This window comes from Osmerus mordax, chromosome 19, assembly GCF_038355195.1.
Source record: "Osmerus mordax isolate fOsmMor3 chromosome 19, fOsmMor3.pri, whole genome shotgun sequence".
Lineage (NCBI taxonomy): Eukaryota > Metazoa > Chordata > Actinopteri > Osmeriformes > Osmeridae > Osmerus > Osmerus mordax.
Window position 1 is genome coordinate 7,148,636 of NC_090068.1, and position 22,022 is coordinate 7,170,657.

At 48.0% G+C, this 22,022-nt stretch overlaps 1 protein-coding gene across 3 annotated transcripts; it reads right to left on the reverse strand.

Moving 5' to 3' along the window:
- Positions 1-824: 824 nt before the first annotated feature.
- Positions 825-21,528, reverse strand: shroom1 (shroom family member 1). Of its 3 annotated transcripts, none has more exons than XM_067257497.1 (8): positions 21,363-21,528; positions 7,252-9,998; positions 7,053-7,105; positions 6,116-6,730; positions 5,399-6,001; positions 4,889-5,000; positions 4,447-4,719; positions 825-3,448 (listed from the first exon to the last, which is right to left on the reverse strand). In XM_067257497.1, the coding sequence occupies exons 2-8, from the start codon at positions 9,868-9,870 to the stop codon at positions 3,194-3,196; spliced, it is 4,530 nt and encodes a 1,509-aa protein (XP_067113598.1). In that variant the 5' UTR covers positions 9,871-9,998; positions 21,363-21,528; the 3' UTR covers positions 825-3,193. The 3 variants fall into 3 exon arrangements, with proteins under 3 accessions (XP_067113598.1, XP_067113596.1, XP_067113597.1); XM_067257495.1 differs by having other exon boundaries at positions 5,399-6,004; XM_067257496.1 differs by lacking the exon at positions 21,363-21,528 and adding an exon at positions 11,551-11,649 and having other exon boundaries at positions 5,399-6,004.
- Between the last annotated feature and the right edge of the window lie 494 nt (positions 21,529-22,022).

A 22,022-nucleotide genomic window follows, 5' to 3' on the forward strand; every position in this document is an offset into this window, starting at 1 on the left:
AAGTGTAAATAATGTAATGTCTATTTTATTACACATTCATGGATGTTTTTGCCTCCCAAACGCCTCAGAAGCATGCCATCATGTGTTTCTTCTGTGTCATCATTGCCGACAGCTGATATGAGTGAGTGTGATTCATCGTGCTAGTGTCCCCGTTGGGCCTGCAGGCTGAGAAGAAGAGGAGAGAACAGGCTTACTCAAGCTGTGTCTCTGCCTCTGCTCATGATGTCATCTGGCTAGCGGGGCAAATGGCTTGACGTCAGAGCCATTCTCACCCCCTCGAGCTGAAGCAAATGTTCCCAGCACTGCCGCACTACTGTAGGCCACGGAGTCGAAGAGGACACGGTTCCATGCACGACTGACCAGAGGCGCTGTCATTACGCAACATGCATCTGCTGTGCTATGGAGACATCCAGCATTCATATTCGAATGATGTGTGACAATTCTCTTCCACTTAACTTGCAAGATAAAATAAGTGTAAGAAATGTACCCCATACGGGTTCACAACAGGAACCTGCTAAAAATGGGTGGTCTAGCTGCTGTTTGGTTATCTGTCCTCTTGGCTGCAGTATGCACTCTCTGGCCACCATTTGAATCAGCTTCAAGGTGTAATGCAGTTTGAAGTGAACATCACAGGTGCCGTGTTGTGATGTATTTTCGTCAGCTAGGGATTCTGCTGATGAAAGCCAAGTAGATCATTTCCTCTTCGGTGTTTGCTGTCACAAACAAACAAACTGGACTTATAATGAGGAGAGAAAGAGTCTCAACAGAGAACGTGTCATATTCTAAGAGAAGCTCGCTAGAAAAAGCCACTGCTAGAACACAGGGAAGTGAAGAACCTTTAATTTATTCACAATATGACATGGAATTAAAAACTCCAAGCAAAACACTTGAGCACACTCTCAACAAACGACACATGGGCTACAATACAGTAAGATAGTAAAAGTAAGTTCAAATTTTGAAACATCCATAGTGCTGTATCCCAAGCCTGGGATTGATTGAAACCAAAAGCAGGCATTCTTCACTTGGTTCTCTCAATATCAGCATGCCATTCACAAATTCCCACCCCGACTAAATAAACAATCGAATTCTATTTCAAAACAACCCCGTTCTGTGATTTGTCTTGACCAAACAGGTTTTGACAGAAGATGTGATAAATGACACAATAGATATACATAACAGGAAATTATGATGAAAGCAGGAATGTGCTCCTTTGTTGGTAATAACCCGCCTCACTGTATTGGTGTGTGCCTTAGGAATTCCTCCAGGCCATAGGAACAACAGCCAGTCTCTGAGGCATCAAGGGTCCAACGCTCCTAACTTTACATGCTGCTCTAAGAACTAAAGCCAAAACAAACAGACATTTGTTTAGCAAACTGAAATGGACACGAGGTCTAAATCTCCAGAGAAATGTTTAGGGTGAGCTGTTTTACAGCAAACATTAAATATTTATGAGTTTGGAGATTTGTATAATGAAGCGAAATGTATTATGAAATCTTGCATCAGATTTCATGGACACACACTGTCTGCACAATTCTTGGGTTTTGATCCAAATCCACAAGATTGGTGAAAATATTTGAGTACATGAGCACATCCAGTCCATGGTAATATAATAACAAAGTGAGCAGTTAGTTGTAAATTAATACAATGATTGTTTTACCCCAAACAAGCACCACATGACCCACAGCAGACAAAAGGGAGCCGTTAGTACTACAGAACATAAAAGGGCTTGCCATTTTCACACACTGATCCTTCCACACAATACACATTCACAATAGAGTTTTTTCAGCATCAACAACGATGGTCAAATTCTTGATTTGACTGAATAACAAAATATACATTTACTGTGTATAATAGCAAAACGGAAAAAATATCACATAATGCCACATCGTGCTTACAAAGGAAAGACATATTTTGAAGTTAAGAAGGTTTGCAGTTCTACATACAGAATTATTAACAAATCAGCAGAATATTTTATGAGGGCTTTTCCTGGGAAATGTTGAGATTTCCAAAACAGGAATTCTATTCTCAAAGTTAAATTCACCATCTCTACTGACGAAGGCTTCAGAAAGGATATTGCTAAAAGAGGTAGACAACAAATACAGATTAAGACACCTGCAGTGAAGTACTTGACTTTAATCCTAATTTCAAGTAGATTTTTAAATGGAAAGGATATGATGAACATGTAATCTGTAATAGAAATGTTTCCGTTTAATAGTCTCATTTTAAGAGGTTTGCTGCTTTTGTATGTAGAACGTTGTCAGAATTAAATAGCATTAGACATAATAGGTAATGATGAGCCCCCCAAAATGAAGAAATAAACTAAACATGATTCATACTGTTGATTGTGCTTATGTACCACTTCTCATACCAGATCAATAGAAAAAAAGAACATGGGGTACATTGGATTGATTAAGGTCTTGAGTTAGAAATTTGAGTTTGGAAATAAAACAGAAATGCATGTGCATGTTTACATATAAAAGTGCTTTTATCATTCACCTTTTTGGTCTCTATGTAGTGCCTTCATTAAAAAAATGCGTCAAAAATTAAAACCAAAGTTTTAATCCATTTCGAATGACATAAACAGAATACCTAGCACCCTCTTCTCTGACTAGTCTCCCTCACCAAGCTAAGAATAAAATACATGTTGGTGAGCAAAACCACCGTCAGGCCACAATACAATCTTAAAGCTTATATAGGTTTCCAGAGTTGCATGATATGATTGTATGACATGAAAGGGAAAATATGGACAGAAAATCCAGTGGAAAATGGTTAACATTAAATGTCCACACTGAAAACAATCCACGTCAGCACCCTTTAAAAGGCACACATACACAGTCCTTCTAATCTACGTCAATATGGACAGACGGAATCTATTGTCTCCAGAGATCCATGTGATTGTGCTGGAGATTTGTGGCGAGGGAGGCTGACCAGGGCTCAACGAAAGCCCAGGAAGTTGATGGACGGCTGGGGCAGAGCGCTGAGAGAGAGTAGGGGCCAGGGGGGTTGTGGGTAAGAAGATCCTCACAGGTGAGGAGAAGCAGAAAATGGAGGACCAAACTCTGGGACTAGGCAGCCCAGACTTGACAAGGAGTACGGGGAGGTCAAGACGCTACTTGAGTCAAGGACGGTGTGACTTGGTCCTGAGGCCCTGATGCTCCAGCAGAGAGGGGGCCTCCAGAGCTCCAGAAGCCCCTTACGGAGGCAGGCTGTTGAGGAGAGCCTCCAGCTGCTCCTCGCCCAGACGCTGCCTCTCCTCCAGGTCCTTCTGGCGGATCAGGAGCGACGCCTTGGTCTGGACAAAGCGGCGGTAGTCCAGGAGCTGCTCCGAGCTCAGCTGGCGAGAAAGGAAGGAGGACACGAGGTTCTCTCTCCGGTCCAGGTTGTCCTTCAGGTCTTTGGCGTCGTCCCTCTGTTTGCACAGCAGGCGGTGACGGTTGTCCAGAGATTGCTGGCAGAGGTGAGAGAGACAGAGATGAGAACGAGAGTTACATTCGGGTTGAAGTGTTTTCTTTCGATGCCGTTAAACTGCGAAAACACCGCACCTCTGCACTTCAATTGTCCTAGCTTGGGAATCAAGGCCCTTCCGTGTGGCCAAAGGTTGCTAAATGATGAATAGTATTTTTTTCCTGTATCCTAGCATGACATTTGTAAACATCTCCCTTTTGGGACCATATTTTTACATTTGTTTTCCATTAGTCATTTGGTTGTGAGCTGTTATGGTGAAATGTGATCTCGTAGATGCTCATATGTGTGCTCATGTGCTCATATTACACAGGAAAGATGTGCAATATTTTATTTTGTCAACAGAGGGCAGGGCAGATACAAATCGCATCGAAACTGCACTGTGGTTTCGGTGACTCATTGTAAATACCACTGCTGATAACAGCAGAAAGCGAGCCTCAAACTGCTGCTCTTCGTGGAAGACACTCATCTTGAATTTCTAAGAAATCATCTAACAATTTGATGAAATGTCTACATATTTCATGCCACCATAAAACTACACCCAAAAATGATTACTTTGGTAGTGGTGCCAAGTTAATACACTCTAATGTGAATGGACCATCAAACTAAGAAAATAATAAAACCACATCAATTGACCATTACAAAGCTTTGCCAATGTCAACAAAAACAAACATTCTCTTATTTACTCAACCTAAATTACCCCACACCATTCCCAACATATCTTCCAACTGATATGAAGCAATTGCTCAGATTGCCCAGGGCTCAGGCCAAGTTGTCCTTCGACTTTCAAACCCAGTACAGTGTGTTTGCCAGTACAGAGCAAACAGCTCTCTGATGTGGAAGACAGCCTAAAAGCACTGACACTACACAAGCCAAAGCAGCCATTTTGTTTGCCAGCATGCCACCCTACCACAATTCCCCCTATAGCAAACTGTTATTACTGGACTGAATCACGGCCATTCAGCCAGTCGTTCTCCCCTGTACCTTCTCCTCAGCGTCGGTGTGTTGATCCACGGTGCTGAGGGCGTTCTGGACGCGGGCCAGCCTGGCGGAGAGGCACAGCAGCAGGCTGACCACCTTCTCCAGGTCCCCTATGAAGAGGGCGTACCTCTCCATCTCCATGGGCTGACAGCGCTCCTGGACCAGGGCCTCCACCGCCCGGCCCCGCAGCCCGTTCTCCCCCAGCTCCAGCTGCAGGGCCTCCCGGCCCTCCTCCAGGCCACGCAGGCGCTCCTCGATGCGGGCCATCACCTGACGCTGTCGGGGGGAGAGGGGGAGGAGCGGGCGACGAAGAGGGTTTTGATAGTGCTTGTGCGTATATACGCGTGTGTAAAAACTGCCGTTCACATTTGGTTCATTTCGCGGGTGTCTTTATCCAAAGCGACAAGCAAACTGTGCAGCGAAGGAGAAATGGCGCAATGCTCACCTTCTTCTCTGTGATGTCAGTCTTGTCCTGAACCTTAGGCTCAGGCTGGGAGTTCTTGTCGGGAGTGGGGGAGGAGGAAGGAGGCGGCTGAACATCATCCACTGTTCCAGAGCTGAAATCAAACAGATACATTTTCACACGGAACTGGACTTCCCTTGACGAAACATCTTAAGCTGACCACACACAGAACGGTGTGTTTGTTAAAACAAACAGGTCAATCTGTAACAATCCTCCACCTGGCCTTTCCCGCCATGATTTTGTGCTCTGAATCACTGATACCTGCTAACAGCTGTAAAACCTGTCCAGCTATGATCCTTTAAATCATTTTAGACTGAACTGAACTGGACTGTAACTGGACCACTTGTTAGAAACCGAAACCAACGTGTGGTGATGTAACAGTAATGGAGCACCAGCACTGCACGTCTCTGGCCAATCTGAAACCAGTGGTATGTAACTGAGACTCCATGGTCTAACGGTGAACCACATTAAGGGGCCAGTATAGCGTATCACCTGTCTCCCGCCTCTTTCTTCTCTTGCTTCTTCTTATAGTGCTCCTCCATCAGAAGAGTGTCCTCCGACAGCAACTGCTCCATGAGCATCAAGGCCGTCTTTCGATTGGTCAACGGGTACAGGACCCGGGCCAGCGATTGGTCGGCGGTGACCACTTCTTCCACAAGCTCCGCCCACCTCGGAACCTCCGCAGCCGGAGTCTTCTCCGCGTTGTCCATCTCTCCCTCAGGACTTTCCTCCTCCCTCTCCTCCTTGGCGTCAACCCCGGGGTGCTCCGCCTCTTCCTCTGCCTCTGCCTCTCCCTCCACACAGGTGTCCGTGTCAGGGGCTGGAGGGGTGGAGGGCGTAGGGGGTTCGCTACCCTGCTGTGCAGGGGCTGGGAGTGAGGACTCTCCCCCCGTCGCTCTGTCAGACAGGGGAGGGATCTCCTCGTCCTCCGTGCTGGAGCTCCCTGGCTCCGGCAGGACGATCCACAAAGAGGGGTCTGTGGTGACGCCGCAGCTTAGAGACACTTCCTGGTTGGTGTCGGGGGGAGGAGTCTCGCTGGGCTCGTCCACAGACTCTTCTCTCCCCTCGGTGGTCAAAGACGGGGTCATCCTCAGTCTGCTATTAAGAAACATAGTACACGAACAGACGATAACCCCATTATACCGTCTGTTAAGCAAAGTACAATCTGTCAAAGAGTTATACGACAAATCACTTTTCATCGTCTCTTACCTAGAGCAGGGCTTGCTCTCAGAGGGCACCCGATGATGGTGATGGTATTGAGACGGGACAGGAGAAGAGGCCTTGACCTCATTCTCACTGGGCTCCTGGCCTCTTGAGGTTGGCGGGACCGCATCCTCGCTGGGAGGCCCTGTGGTCGCTATGTCGGCTAAGACAGTAGGGCCCAAGCCACTCGATCTCGGAGAGTCAGAGTGGGCTCTGCTCCGAGAGGAGGCACCGGATGAGGGCGAGGTGGACCTGCTGGAGTTCCTGGTTCCTCTAGTCACTGAAAGAGGTTCCTTCTCGTTGCAGAACTGCGGCGCAGAATGCTGCTTAAAGAGGGGCTTCCTCCATCCATGATGGATCTTCTCCGGTCGCTGTGTGGTCTGTTCCGGTTCCCCTCTGAAGAACGCCTTCTCCTGGCCTGGTCCGGAGGGCCCACTCTGGTAGAGGTCCAGCTGCTCGGAGCTCTGGCTGAGGACGGAGGGCCTGGTGACCTTGGAAACCCCCAGCTCCTCCATGGACTTGCCCCTCGGGGCCGTCACCCTGATCCTCTGACCCGCTGGAGGGGCCTCCGGCACCGGGTCGGGCCTCGACAACACTTCCTCTTCTGCTGTTCTCTGGAGGCTGATGGCACAAAACACACACAGATCAGAGTGCTGTATGTACAGTGGCACTGCCTATGAGACTTCGTGTTCCCTCTCCTCCCTCTGGGTATTATGAAACAAATGTGTTTGATGGCAGATGTCTCTCTGAGTCTATCTTTTTTTTTTTACAAGCTTGGTTTGCTTTCAAAAATAGTTGACATCATAAACAGTAGGTCTGGATATAAAACAGCTTCAATGTAAGAAATGTAAGAAACAGCTTGGATGTAAATTTCATGTCAAACTGGCATGCAGTAATGTGTGAAGGAGTTTACTTCCTCTCTTCCCCTGTCGGACTGACATACCTGGAAGTCTCCACAGAGCTAACCGGTGAGGGATCATTCACACGGTTTGGATTCTGCAGCAAAAAACACAAATTAAGATCATATTCAATATAAATTGCATTGGTCCATGCCTTCGGGTACATTCCAGTATTGAAAACATGCTGTTCCACAGTGCAGATATTTGTATACATTGATAGTGACTAGTGCTGTTGTGTCTCACCTGGAATATGTGTGGGATTGAGGTGGATCTGTTTCTGAAGAACTCAGGTGCTTCCTGCTGGTCTAGTAGACTCTCTACTGAGGCAGACATGCCCTGAGGTGGGCTGGGCTTGTCTCTCCAACTGGACAGGTGGGAGGGGCTACTTGATTGGCCAGAGCTGGACTGGGCGGAGCTGAACTGTGCATACCTGATGGAGCTGGAGGAGGAGTCCAGGATGCGGCCTGCAGAGAGGGGTCTGTGGAGGTTCTTCTTGGGGCATTTACTCCCAGAATCCTGAGGCCTGGGGCACCAGTCGGACGGCTTCCCCGCTGTGGAGTGCCTCTGGCTGGGGGCAGTTGGGACTTGGGGGGCTGGCTGCTGGGGCTCTGCCACCTTTTGGCCGGTCTTGCGCTCCATGTAAGCCACCAGGGCTGTGTGCTGGAGGTGCTTCAGGGTGCTCTTGGAAATGCTGGATGCTGATAGGGCCCTTCCTCTGGTCTCAAACATCTGTCTCCTGGCAGCCACCAATCCCTGCTCTCCGTGCTCCTCCTGGCCTGACAGAAGGCCCTCCCTCTCATTTCCCAGGGAGCGGCAGGCGGCGTGGGAGGGGCCGTCTCCGAGCTGGTTGAGGTTCTCAGGTTCCGAGTAGCAGAGCTTCTTCTGCTCCTGAGTCAGGCGCTTCCTGCCTCCGATGCGAGCCACCTGCGGCTGGGCCACGTTCACGGGCCTCGCGTTCTCCTTCTTGGCCTCCTTCGCGCTCTCCCGCTCCGGCTCGGCCGCCTCCTCCCTCGCGGCCACCCTCTCGGTCCCCTCGGCGTGGGCGAGAGGCGGAGGGAAGGTGTGTGCGGACGTTTCCGAGTCCTGTGGGGAGGTGTCGGAGTGGAGCACGGTGGGCCTGAGCTCTGGTCTCGGTCTGACTCTGTGGGGCCAGGACAGCTGAAGGTCCCTCCTCTTGAAAGAGGTCTCCCTGAGGACCTTGGGCTGGGCATCCTTCAGCTTCTCCTTGTAGTACTTCTTGAAGGAGTCGTCCAGGGTGTTGCAGGGGTTGGAGCCGCCGACCACTCCTCTCTCCTCCTTTGGCACCTCCCCCTGTGGTCTGTCGCTACCGCTCACAGATGCCTGGCTGTCCTTTTTGGGCTTGGGGGCCACCCTGCTTGCTCCAGTCAGGTGGTACAGGAGAGGAGTGGTTTCCTTGTTGATCCTATCACTCGCCACATCTCCCGCCGCATGTCTCCTCCCCTTCTTGCCCTGATCCTCTCTCGTGTGCTGATTGGGCTGCTCCGCTACTGGGGGCGGGGCCATCTCCTGAATGTGGGAGGAGTTCGGGAGGGTGGATGGTGGTGGGGAGTTGGCCTCTGGGCCGCAGTAGAAGATGGGGTGGTTGCTGCTGTGGTGCCTGCTTCTGTCCCTACCCTGGCTTTTAAGGCTGGGCTCTGAAGCGTCGAAGCTACGAGAGACTAGTGAGTTTGGAGAACCAGAGTCCTCCTCCTCTTGGCTCTGTGTGTTTGTGAGATGCTCCAGCTCATCGGTGGTGCTGTCTGGACTGGCCGGGTGTCTCTGATGCGGGTTCCTGAGCGGATTATTGTCAGGGGTGCTGTGCGAACGTTCCCTCTCCTTCTCCTTCTCCACCAGCCTGTGGATTTCCACCACAGTGGAGCCCCCGCTTCCTGCTTCAGACACACAGGGAGACACGTTCCTCAGACCAGACTCTGACGACACGCCGGTGACAAAGTAGAACTGGCCCTTGTGTTGGATACTGCTGTTGATCAGGTTCTGAGCCACGTGCCACGGGCTAACCGACTCCTGCAACAGCGATCTGTGGTTCACATACGCCCTCTTGCGATCAGCCTCAAAATGGCCGCCGCCGCCGCTGGTCTGTTGTTTATGTTTTGGGTGCTCAGGCTGACTTGCGCCTCGAGGAGGTGATCGGCTTAAGATGTTTGCTGACTTCTGCTGCTCAGAGCTCTTATCCATGTTGTCTGGGTTCAATGGGTCTCGGTGGTAGGGTTCAGAGCCTTGCCAAGCGTAGACTAGGTCAGACCTGAGACCGCCCGCCTCTGGATTAGCCGTCTGGCCTCTCTGAGCCTGCCGCTGGGCCTGGGGGCCTTGCTGGCCCTCCGGACCATGATGGACCCTGCTGTTCTCCAGGTTCCTGGTGGTGATGTAGCTGTCCAGGCGGGCTGGCGGAGGAGGGGGAAGCGGTGGAGGTACCCGGGAGGGTTCGTCCTGGTTACAGTACTGTTTAGCGAGGAAGCCATTGCCGCTGTTGTCGTTGTGGTCGCCACCGTGGCGGTACTGCTTCGAGATGGCCTCCACCGAGCGATAGAGCTGATCCATGCTCCTGGCGTCAGACTGGAGCGCCTGGCTGGGGTTGTAGATGGCTTTTACATACTTGAGGTCGGCGTAGTGGTGGTAGCTGCTCGGATGGAGGTCGTCGGGAAGGACAGGAGAGGGGTAGTCGGGGGCGTTCGAGCCTCCCGAGAAGGAGCTGTAGGCGGAGTCTCCTTTGCCGTGGTGGTGGTGGGTGAACTGGTCGATGCTGCTGCTGGACTTTGCGGGGGAGAGCCGGCTGACGGGCAGGCTCAGGGGGTGCAGGTCCAGGTTGTTCATCCTCTCAAAGTGGAAGTTGTAGGAATCCATCTGGGTGTGGCTACGGAGGCGGGGGCGACCATGCAGGTGGAAGGGGAGACTCTCTGATACATTCAGCCGTCTGTCTCGTTTAACTCTGGGCACTCAGGTCATTTTCGCAGTTATGACGTCACTGATTCCTGGCAGAGGAACAAACACACACGGATGAGATATTATCCAGGAAAACGACAAAGTGGAAATGCTCCACTTACGTCCCCCCTGAAAAATGGGAGGTGTTGAAAAGCCACTGAGAATTGTCATTCTATGCCAGTGAAACTTCCTAGGAAATGAGCGATACTGTACACAACTCCACCTCCCCCAACTTGGCTGTGCTGGCAACTAATAATATGTTTGTGTTTGATTCTCAACATGGCATGTCTATTGAGTCAACAGCAATCACAGCTGACAGGCCAGACCCACAGGTCCTGCAAATAAGGGATGGACTTAGCATTGGCCATGCATGTTAATAGTGAGATAAGATATTTAAAAACCTTTAGCAAAACAAATTCCCACACTAAAAGTGTTATTGGTACTCGATTTCTTTTGGGATCAAACGTTTAGCAGCCTTTAGAGTAAGACGCCTAATTAGATGGCTGAAGTGCACATTGCAGTGAACCAAAAATGTCTGGAATTCTCCATCAACCTCGCAGAAATATTTGAGGATTAGTCATATGACAACGGTTTAATGGATTATACAGCATTGTGGCACAGAGTGTAACGCTGGGCTGGCTTAGTCCATCAGGAAACCAGCCATGCACAACCACTGAACTTGGGGTATGTACATACAAGACAAGGAAGGCTAAACAGATCAATCCAAGATAAAACCTAGTGACTGACTTGAGGTGACTTGTGAGATGTGTTTAGAAGAAGTATTGCTTAAAAAAATGAGTTACATCTCCTTGAGTCCAGACATTGACCCGTGTACCGTTGCTTCAACACAAAACAAAGATTTCCTCAGGAAGTAGTAGTAATGGTGGTTATACAGAGGTTAACCACACAGTGGATGCAGGGTTCCAGGCCTGCATTGCAAGGTCTTGTTTCTCCATGCATACCTGTCACGCACACAGAAAGGTCAGTGTAGCCAAAAACACCAAAAACAACCAGCTATTCTGTCATTTATGCTGGACAGGTTTGGTTACCTCAGAGTATATGAAACTTTCTGTTTCAGTATGTAGTACCTGCAGGATAATTTTTCCAGATAGCTCTGCCAACATCAAATCAATGCACTTGTGTTGGGGAAACTAACTGCTGGCAGCAAAGAATGAAACTGATAAAAAAAAGACTGGTAAAAATCAGATAACAAACCCCCACCTGTTCTATACATCATTCTTCTCGGAACTGAAAGTGCTTTTCTGACATTTCTCCCCAAATGTAGAAATATATCATAGTAGTTCAGAGAACAAACTGAACTATGCAAGACAGAAATACTAGAAAATACTGTGTAAATGCGGTCGGCCTTCCTTAAAGGGGGTTTCCACATTTTCGTTGAGAGCTGTGTGGTTGTGTGAGAGCAGCTGCCAGGCCAGAGCCTGAGCACACTAGCTATCTGCCTGCCACCCTCACAGAGAGGCGCTCATGTGGAAGTGATGAGGAGGGGGACAGCCAGTGACAAAATGTACGGAGAGGAGAGAGGGAGACGGCCCCAGACCAACACACTCACACGCACACCCGCTCGGCAGAGAGAGAACGCACCGTGGCGTTCAACTAAGCTGGTTTCCTGGATCAATGGTCACACAAAGACAAGACACAAGGCTTTGCAGAGAAACGGGCGACGAAAGCAACTCACCGAAATCCTGTGAAAAGTTCCAATTCAACATTTCATTCCAGAAAAAGAGAGGGAAGTTCCAAGTGGGCACCACACGTCTAGATCAAGCAGGAGTCTGTGTATACATCTCATTGTGTACAGAAAGCAGGGCCCAAAAGAAATACACAGGAGGTGAAATCAGAGGAGACTTCCAGAGTGTCCTCTTCCCCCAGCCTGGACCCTGGCTGCCTCTGACGTCCTCCTGGCCCTCGCACAATGAGCTCAACGGAGGGAATATTTCACTGCAGATATCTTGTGCCGTCTGAGCACAAAAAAAAGGAGAGAAAAAAGAGAAAGAGAGGGCCCTTGCATTCCTGACTAGCTTCAAAGAAAGACAGGGCCCGGGCGTCATTCATTCCCAGGGTCCTCGGCACATGGAGACAAGCCAAACGGCAGGGGTGGGTGCTCTCTCCCTCTCCCTCTCTCTCAGCCCAAACACTCACAAAGACAGACAGAGACCCCCCCTCTCTATTACCTCCCCTCCCTTCCCCTCTACCACAAGGCCCAACCACCCAAACACGGGTCTGTGTCGGAGAAGCCTTGAGCTTGAAGGAGATGTGAGATAGTTCTGTGTAAAGAAGAGAGGATTCTCCTTTTAGCCCATTTACAACCCGCTTCCATGTTCTCAACCGGACAGGGTTGGTGAAGGAGATGTACAGAAACACAAGAGTTATGCTGCCACTTGGCTAAAGTTACATTATGTTATAGGAATTAAGGTATAGCTTTACCTGACTGCAACACAACCTGTTTGACTTTATCTTATGGCAGTACACCGTTTTTTGTAGACTTCGCTTAGTGTTTCAGTAAGATAATAGATCGCCTGGAAACACTTTAAATTGAGGTGACATTCGATCACATATTTGTAACACCGTAGGCTAATTACTGTTCAGGTGATCAAGTAAGCACTTTCCGAGTATCAAACAAGGAGAAAAGGCACAGGTCTCTGTTACAGTAAATGACTTGGTTGCGGTTCTTCAAGTTCTGGACAGGCCCTCTATTGTGGTTGTTGTTGCTGCTGTTAATGTCACCTCTGTGCTGCCACCTCCACCTGTCAGCCAACAGGGTGAAACACAAAGCTTTCAGGGAGGGGCTGGCAACCAGTTCGACCGACACACCTTGTAGAGCCAAACTGCTGAATCTGACACATAGCTGTTGTATAGATTAGAAAATGCTCATATGCTTAACCGAATCCATGTCTTGTGAATCCATGGCGGTAACTGCTATTTGCGCTCGTCCCATTTAGGGCAGACTTGGAGAAATGGAGTCTGCCTCGTCACTTCTGCACGGCAGCCATTCCCCCGTTAGGGAGGGAAAACTATTTCAAGGAGGAGAGGAGAAGTGTGTGTTTACAAATAGATTATTTGAAAAGGAGTAGAAGGAGCAGTCAGGGTTTCATCATGTCTGGAATGGGCGTTTGATTTGCAAGGCTAAAAAGCAGAGGTAGGGAGGAGAGAGAGAGAGAGAGAGAGAGAGAGAGAGAGAGAGAGAGAGAGAGACAGAGAGAGAGAGAGAGAGACAGAGAGAGAGAGAGAGAGAGAGAGAGAGAGAGAGGGAGGGGGAGGGAGGTAGGAAGGGAGAGAGCGAGCGAGGGAGGTCGGAATTCCAAGTGTGCATATCGAGGCTTTCATAGGTGCTTATGTGCACTGGCATGACCTCCATTGTGCAGCCACGAGACCAGACCACCAGCGGCTGGCCTCGCCGTACAGGACCCACTGTACTGCTGATGTCATCGGGGCCCACCATCCAAGTAAGAGCATGAGGGCTAATGATGAGGTCCACTTCAGGCCAATGAGATCAACGGACCCCTGGTGACTTAAGTGAAGCAGAGCAGAATACCTGGTGTCGGATACAGCTTCAGAGGAACAGAGAGATAGAGAGAAAGAGGGAGGGAGGGGGAAAGAGAGAGGGGGAGAAGGAAAGAGATACACAGACTGAGAATACATTCTTGACGAGGACTTGACCCCCCAGTCCCGGGCACTAATGACTGAGAGAACGTCATCAGCGACACCGATCAAACAAACGTTGAGGAAAGGCTTTTTGAAAAGGTGGAAGGGGGAGAGTGTTTGCGCACAGACAAAGAAAGGAGCTGGGAAGAGTAATGTGAGCATGCAGTATTCAGACCAATGTCCACAATCCCTGGGTGACCGTGAAAAGTCGACATGGCCCAATTGTACCTGAAGAGGAGGATGATACGCGGTTACCAGCCAGCCAAGCTGAGTTGTTGACCACCAGAACAAAATTGACAACTCCATTTCACCTAGATAAAACCTGCTAAAAAAATTCAAAATGACTTTTGTGTAGTAGTTGATATTTAACTTATTGGATACACAAGACTCATTTTGGAACACTCTGAACTATAAAAATACCCCAGTCAAGCATTGATATACTGTCAGGGCTAGCACAGGTCAAACATTAACCTAGCGAGCATCATGACCCAGAACATGAGGCTGAATCATGAAAAGGTCTCTCCACACATAATGAACATCTTATTACTCTCAAGCGGTCTCAGAGAAACAATTACTTTTAAATCTAGGACCCCCCAGGGGCCGAACCACAGATATATGAAACACCAAAGACTTTGGGGTTAAAATAGATATCTCTGAACTCTACACAGACAATATATAATACGCTGCAGGCCATATTCTGTGTGTTTATTCAGGGTCACAAACTAGCTAGTCCATTCTCTGGCTCCGTGAGTCTGCATGTTCCAAGTGGGCAATTCAGCAGGGCACATATCCACCTGAGGAACAACAGTATCTTCCACACCAGCTCAATGTTCTCACTTTAACAAGACCCAAACCAGGCCTTCGAGGTCAGGTTCCTTCTTCAGGCTAAAGTCCTGACAGCATCCCCCCATATGCACTGTAGAAGAGCCACCTTATGCAACACGGCAGGGCGACACAGGCAGTCTCCGTGAGAAAGCGCACCGTGGAATGTGTGAAAGGAGAGAAAGCACCACAGGATGTGCTGGACAAACAACCGAAAACAATTGACCCACTTCCTACGAGGAGGCTAATGTAGGCCTTTTATCCACAGTAGTCTTTGAATGTTTTTGCAATATCTCCCATGGCTTTCTGCTTTCTTGGCTGGCTTTTAATATGCTAGGCTATCTTTCTGTCTGGCAGTCTCTGTCTGGTTGTCTCTCTGGCGAGATAGGGGACCCCATACACCTGGAAACACATGACCAATTATTTGGAGACTTGTGTCTTATATGGTTGCCTCTGGTCAATAATGTGGCCTTCGGAACAGAAGTTAAAGCTCTGATAGCTTGCTTGGTAGCAGTCTCTTGGTAGAGTGCCATAGAGAACACCAGGCAATCCCCTGTTTGGGGGCCCCACAGAGTACACTGGCATTGTCCTGAACTGTGCCTGCCCCATCCAAGGAATTACACTGAGCATCTGAGTGGTCAGCAACTGTTCATGGAAGGGCATTTCACTGTTGTACAGACATAGACGAGCCAATTGGAAAGTTACCTCACACCAACAACCCTATCTGTCAGACTATATCTTTAATACTTTGAAATTGATCTTTATACGACTGTGGGCTTTGTGGGAGCCAAATAATAAGGGAGAGGCTTAATTTCAGTGTGCTATCTTACCTTGTCAAAATGACATCAAGCATAATAGATTGTGTATAATAGGTTTTCACAGTTCCATTGTCAGTGCAGAGATTGGAGTAGGCCCAGGAGGGCCCTTAATAGGAGGCTGTTAAGATAATGATTTGGTGTATCAAGGTCATGTGTTGGTCTATTTCCAACAACCTGTATTCACACTACCATGTCCTTATCTCAGGCGGTATATTCCAAAAAATCAGGATAAGGATCGTTCTCTGCTGTCGCTAAGTAAGGGAAGGTTATGCAACATGTTGCACTTTGTAGAGATAGAGGAGCCCAACGTACACAATGTGATGTACAAGATCAGGCTCTGTGTGTGTGTGTGTGTGTAGGTGTGTGTCTGTGTGTGTGTGTGTGTGTGTGTGTGCGTGTCCCATAGGAAAAGTGGTGACAGCCTCCGGTTGGCATGGCGATCTTTGTCAGAGTGTCAGGTGGCATAGCATGCCTGCATGGCACTCTTAACAGTCCAGGCAATTATACGCGGGTAGGAATGCGTGAGATAAGCAGGTAGGTACGCAGGCAAACAGGGCGGGCAAACAAGACTAGCACATTCTGTGTTATGTCATGTGGTTCTGTCAGCCATCTTATCTCCACCAGGAGATGGGAATACAAACAGCGGCTTGGCTTAGGCTTCAGTTATTCACCTCTCCCTATGTTCACCTCTCCTTCTGGCTAAAACAAGGGTTAGTCTCTTCCACTACAATACACAGATCCTTGCTTATCTCACAGGGCTTGATTATATCAGAAGGACAAAGTTTGTCTCCGTATTTATATTATAATACGTGTTATGTAAGGTTTCAAGTCTTTTCACTGGGCAAATTAAGTGCATTAAGTGCCAGATGAGCGGTTGCCAATGTAAGGCTGGCAGGGATCAACGATTGCGCTTTTGGGTGCACAAAGTGTGCACCCAAAAGCTCGTGTGCACGAGTTTATTGGAACATACCACACAATAAGCACCACCTCCGAACCTGATGACTCTCAACCCCCTTCCTCTCCCCACCTTCACTTTACTCTCACATAAAACCAACTAAATTACGGGACTATGGTTATATTCATCCTAACATTGTTACTGTCTTTATGACATAATGTCTCTACTCTTGGCAAACTATGACACACAATGAATTCATACGTCTCTGCTCTCAATGGCATTGGCCAAAATTCCTCAGGACTCATAAGATCTCAATAGACGAGTGACCTTGCAAGGTCCATATTCTTATCACGGACAACCTGTGAAGAGATCCACCTTTCGCCCCACTTCAGTTCGACACGTCGCTCCATTACCGCATGCTCCTTGGTGGGAAAGCATTTACGCAGCGAGAATCACAAAGTCACCGACCTATCCGGAAGACACGCATGCTGACATCATGTCTGGCCCACGGAGACACCCTGCACCATGTAACCTGTGCAACAGTGAAAGGGCTCATCTGCTCGGAAACTATAATCCATGCCATAATATACGATGTGCTTTTGACAAACATGAAAGGACCGACAGACAGGGAACCGGACACGTTGGCCCAGGCTTTGTGTTGGGGCAACAGCAAGGCCTCTGTCGGGAACATTTGCCTGCTCTTGCAACATATTTGAATTGCAAAACAACACCACTGACAGAGAGGCTGTCGGGAAAAAACGGGCCGAATGTAGGTTACTTCCCTTTTGACACTAAGGTGGCTTTCATTGAGATTATGTGAATACTGGCGTGCGTCATTCCTGACCTTGTATAATAATAATTGTATGGCACTCTAATTGCACTGTTGCTTTTGTTAAATCCTCATTCTCCATGTCAGGTCTTACCAGTCCTCAAACGTTTTCGAGACAGCGTTCCCGTTCTTCCTACGCTGTCTCAGTTTAAAGTTACGAGAGGTCTGTCAAAGTTGTCCATGGGTCACGCGGCAATGATCAGGACTAAGCAGGGATTCTGGAGTTCTCAGTGAGCTGCTGTTACCTCAGTGCTTACCTCCTCCCTCCCTCGCTTTCTCCCTCTCCCTGCTCTCCCTTTTCCCCTCACCCTCGCTACAGAACGGAGCCACAGCAGATCAGAAGACAAGACAAAGAACCACATGTGTCCTAACTACTCCCGCCCCCCCTGATACTTGATATTGTACGACGTCTGCTCCTCCGCGCAACCGTCACCTAGTGGAGCTCGTCTCGGAAACTTGAAATGGCTCCTTTAGAAAATCATATAATCAGCATCATTGTGAGGAGTCAAGCGATTTGTAATCTCCATTGTGCAGCCGCTCGCTGGCATGGCTAATGTCGGGGTGGTCACAAAGGGCACCTTTTAGAGCAGGTTCTCTCTGTCCCTCAGAGCAGAGCAGAGAGGGGCGGTGGAGGGCTTTGGGGGGCTGTGAAACCAAAGACACAGAGATTAAACTTCACCCTGCTTGGCTCTCCGGATTTGCCACAGCGCAATACTATCGGAACTTTGTAACCTGGATTGGCATGACATAGACGTAAGAGGGAAGAGGAGGAAATATAGGTAGGACAGAGAGATAGAAAAGGGGAAACAAAGAGAGTCCAAAAAAGGCTAAAAAAAAAGGGAGCGGAATGAGGTTAGGAAAAGCATTTGGAGAGGGGGAAAGGAGGAAGAAAGAACTTGAGAGTTAAGAACGGAACACCGGGAAATTAAAATAACCGTAACTGTCAGGAAGAAGGTTTGAGGCTAACGGGAGCAGGCTAGCGAGCGTGGGGACCGGTAGCAGTGCCGCAAGGCTCCAGTCAGAACTGCTTGGTGGAGAAACACCGCTGGCGGCACAAGACCAAACACCCTGGTTGAAACCCTGCCGCCACTTACACCTCCCCTCATGTCAGCCTACTGTAAAGGCCTCCTTTATGAGTTAATATGACAGCCATGTTACCTCAGCCTGGCCTACATAAGGTTTAGCTGACAGGGCTTCACGGAACACCTTTTCATCAGGGCCCATGAAACTCTAGCTACCCTGGATGGCCTGCTGGCAGCCTGGAGGGAAGTACAGTACAGAGCCTAGCCTCACACACCATGACTCTCCTGAAATGACAACGGCTGAGACAGGGTCTTTGTAGTCAAGGCTCTGTGAAAAAGAAACAATGTCCAGTTCCTTTTCCTCCCCAGTCTGTGTTCCTGGAGCAAAGTCATTGTTATTGAAGCAGGCAAAAAAACACGGCTTCCGTGTTGAGGGCATTTAAAAGTTTAGCCGATATCCCTTGGCTGGTCCTGCTTGACTCCTCACTTGTTCTGGAGGAGGTCAATCGCTAATCTTGCTAGTTCAACAGCGTTTATGAAACCCAAGCTTTCCATGCCTGTGCCTCGGGCTATGGTACTGGTTAGGGTCTCGCTTTCTCCAATCCATGTTCGATCTATGTGAAAACTGATGGGGAAGAAAAGAGGAATTGATTTACTCTATAGTCAAACCCTTTGGACATGACACGTGTCACATGACGCCCAGTTGCTCACATGATGAACGGTCCTGTAGGGTCACACAATAGCATGGGTGGGCTCCAAACAGACGAGACAGAACAATCTCATGACCGTGTTCTCGAAGTCACAGCCCATGCAGCCTAGGGCCCTGTGTTCTGGGCCTAGGGCCGTGAAAGATAACCCTGACAGGGCCTTTCTTCCCTCAGACCTTTCTATGGAAATACACAAAGGGCAGTCGGACCGACAGCTACACACAGCCTCTGAGTGATTGCCAAGTCTAGATACAATGGAGGTACTCGGGACAGGGGGTCTGCAAAGAGGAAACCAGATTAAAGGTGAGGAAAGGAGTCAGTGAGGATGTGTGTGTGTGTGTGTTTGTTCTCAAAGAGACACTGCGCCTTTTGAGCACGGTGCCTTCGGAGATAGCTGTAGACGTTGGTATAGCTCATCCACGTCCATTCACAGCTACGAGTATCCATAATGCACACTGCCAAGCTGCCATGGAATGTCAGGCATTCTAGAATCCTCCAGCGGGCCTCAGCTATTGCACATTTCAAATTCCGGAATCCCGAATACACCCCTTCTTTTCCAATTCGACCGTTTCTTTTCGATGTCACAAGATATGACGCCCATGTGATCCATTCGGAGAAAACTTCACCTGCCCACTCAGTATTTTCCGACTCTTTCCAGGAACTCACCTAACCTGACCCTCCTAAGAGGTGTGACCTTTCTTATAACCTGATCGTTTCCTCCTTGTTGGACAACAGTTCCATCCAGGGTGTTCCCCTCTAAACAGCCACACACAGACCAGAACAGACCAGATACAAAAGAACATAAGACACGACATCTCAGCTGACCCGTACTGCAAATGCAGATGTAGCTTATGAAACATATATGAATCCCTTGAAAGGAGCATCTGGATGTTACTGAGCAGAACCGAACTAGATGCCTACTCCCTTTCATAAACCTGCAGAGGCACCTTCCCCACACCTCTAACTGTTTGTAGCCAAACCAGTAAGTCACGACACACCACACCACACACACACCAATTCCTTTCACCAACACAAACACAGCCATAAACCCCGAGAGTGAACCAGAGTCATTTTCCATATTCCAACATCAGGCCAGCCTTCATATCAAACACATCCCTCTCTCAGATCAACTCCGTCACAGCAGTCCCTATTGTTAACCACTGCCGAGGCTCGATTAATTTCAGGCCAGCCAGAAGGTTCAGATTTCATCATCCGGCATCGGTTTACATGATCCCACTCCACTCTAATGTTTGACTTCTCTATTGTGACCCCTCTCCCATTTGTCCCGGAATGAGAGGATTCATGGGGATCCACACATAAGCATACACACACGTGCTCATGTCATTCACCAACACAGGATCTGCCTAATGACATATCTGGGATGTTATCTCTGAGTCCAGTGTCATGATCAATGTCAACTGGTTCTCCCTCAATAATTTAGTTCACATATTGGCGTATAACCAAAGTACCATCACAGCCAATTTACCACTTCCTGGTCTTAGTAGACAGCCCCATGTGATGCCCCAAGATAATGAACATGTGAGGCAGCACAGAGGAACCTAAAATCTGCTTGGGATAAGCGCATTAGATTCTTGGATAGGACTTTGGCTAAATGCTGAGCTTATGTATTGTAATAAGACATTTATAGAGAGACTAGAATGCTAAAATATGTGTGCAACATCCCTGTGTATGTGTGTGTTTGTGTGCGTGTATGTATTGTGTGAGTGTGTTCGTCCAAACACACTCTGTGGCAGACCTGTGGGTGTAGGACAGTAGCCTGGCCAGTGCTGAGTCTGCCAGAGAGGACAGGGAAGGTAGTGTCCTCGCGCTGCATGAGTGATTCAGTTTCAGCTATGGGACAAAACTCCAGTGTCTGGTTTCCCCCAAAACAACACAGGACAATGGTGTCGTTTTTATTCCCACTTTAAATTAAACATACTGAAGTCATTAGCCTGAAAGGGCCCATCTGCATTATTCAATCATCTCTAATGTGACACTCCTTCATATTTGTTTCTAAAACTGCGACAGGACATGCAGAAGAGACAAATTGCACATAGGCTACTGTATGCTCCCACCAAATTGCACATTCTAAATAAGCACTCACAAGATCACATATGCTATTTAATATGTGCAATCTGGATTAGCAATAATGTGTTCTAGGCGCGTGCATAAACATCCATCAAGACATCGTTAAGAGTTTGTTTTCATGTTCCTGACAGGTGAGAAACGCCTGTCCTTGGCACTATCCTTTATAGTTTAATTTACCACAAGCACATTGTCTACATACCCGATGATATGGCTATAAGGAATTAAGGTAACCTATTTAATGTTAACACAGCTCGACAATATTATTGAGATTATTTAATTTAGTGAATGAGTTCATTGATGCTGGCAACACACAATGTATAGCCTACAGCGACCATATATAAAATGTTCTAATTCTCAGCTTTACAGTATAAACACATTTAAGAAAACATCTTTCATAATATTTTGGCTTTAATAACACTGCATATACACATACATAACACTTGACCAAAAAACTGCATAACTGATTTAATTGTTTTTAAAGCAAAATAAACGCCACCCCGCTAAAAACCGTTGACAACCGAAACTGTATTGTTAAGCGATACTAATGCACCTGCCAAAGTCTACAAAGCCTACCTGGCTTCCTTCTCCTGGTAGCTGTCAGGGAACTCCTTGGATTGCTTAGGTGTGTTTTCGTCTTAAAATAAGACGCTGTATCATATCGATGTAACTATGTAAAAGAACACTTCATTATAACCATTGTTATTTAAAAAATATACACAAGCAACAGCGTAACCTTTCACTTCTGGGTACCTTGGCTCGGGAGGAAAGGGGATTCTGAAAGGTAACGCAACACCAGCCCAGCCAATGCACCGATAAGTAGGCGGAGCTTTCTTAACACTGCATGTCACAGCCCTAGTGATAAGAGAGGCTAACATTGCATTTTCATGTTCCTGCCGGGAATTACAAATAATAGGGGGAAGGTGACACTCTTTTACAATGAATTTTGTATTGGTAATTCAAGGACAAGCATACCTAAGCACACAATACTGACGGTGAGAACAAATATTTGTGGTCGTTAATGAGTGCTTAATATTTTGTGTTGAACTTTTGTGTTTTGGTGGTCTAAATACAGTTAATCATATGAACAATTGCAGCATTACATTACATTTATGCATTTAGCAGACGCTTTTATCCAAAGCGACTTCCAAGAGAGAGCTTTACAAAAGTGCATAGGTCACTGAACATAACAAGATAGCCCCAAACATTGTGGGTAACCAAACATGAAGCATACAT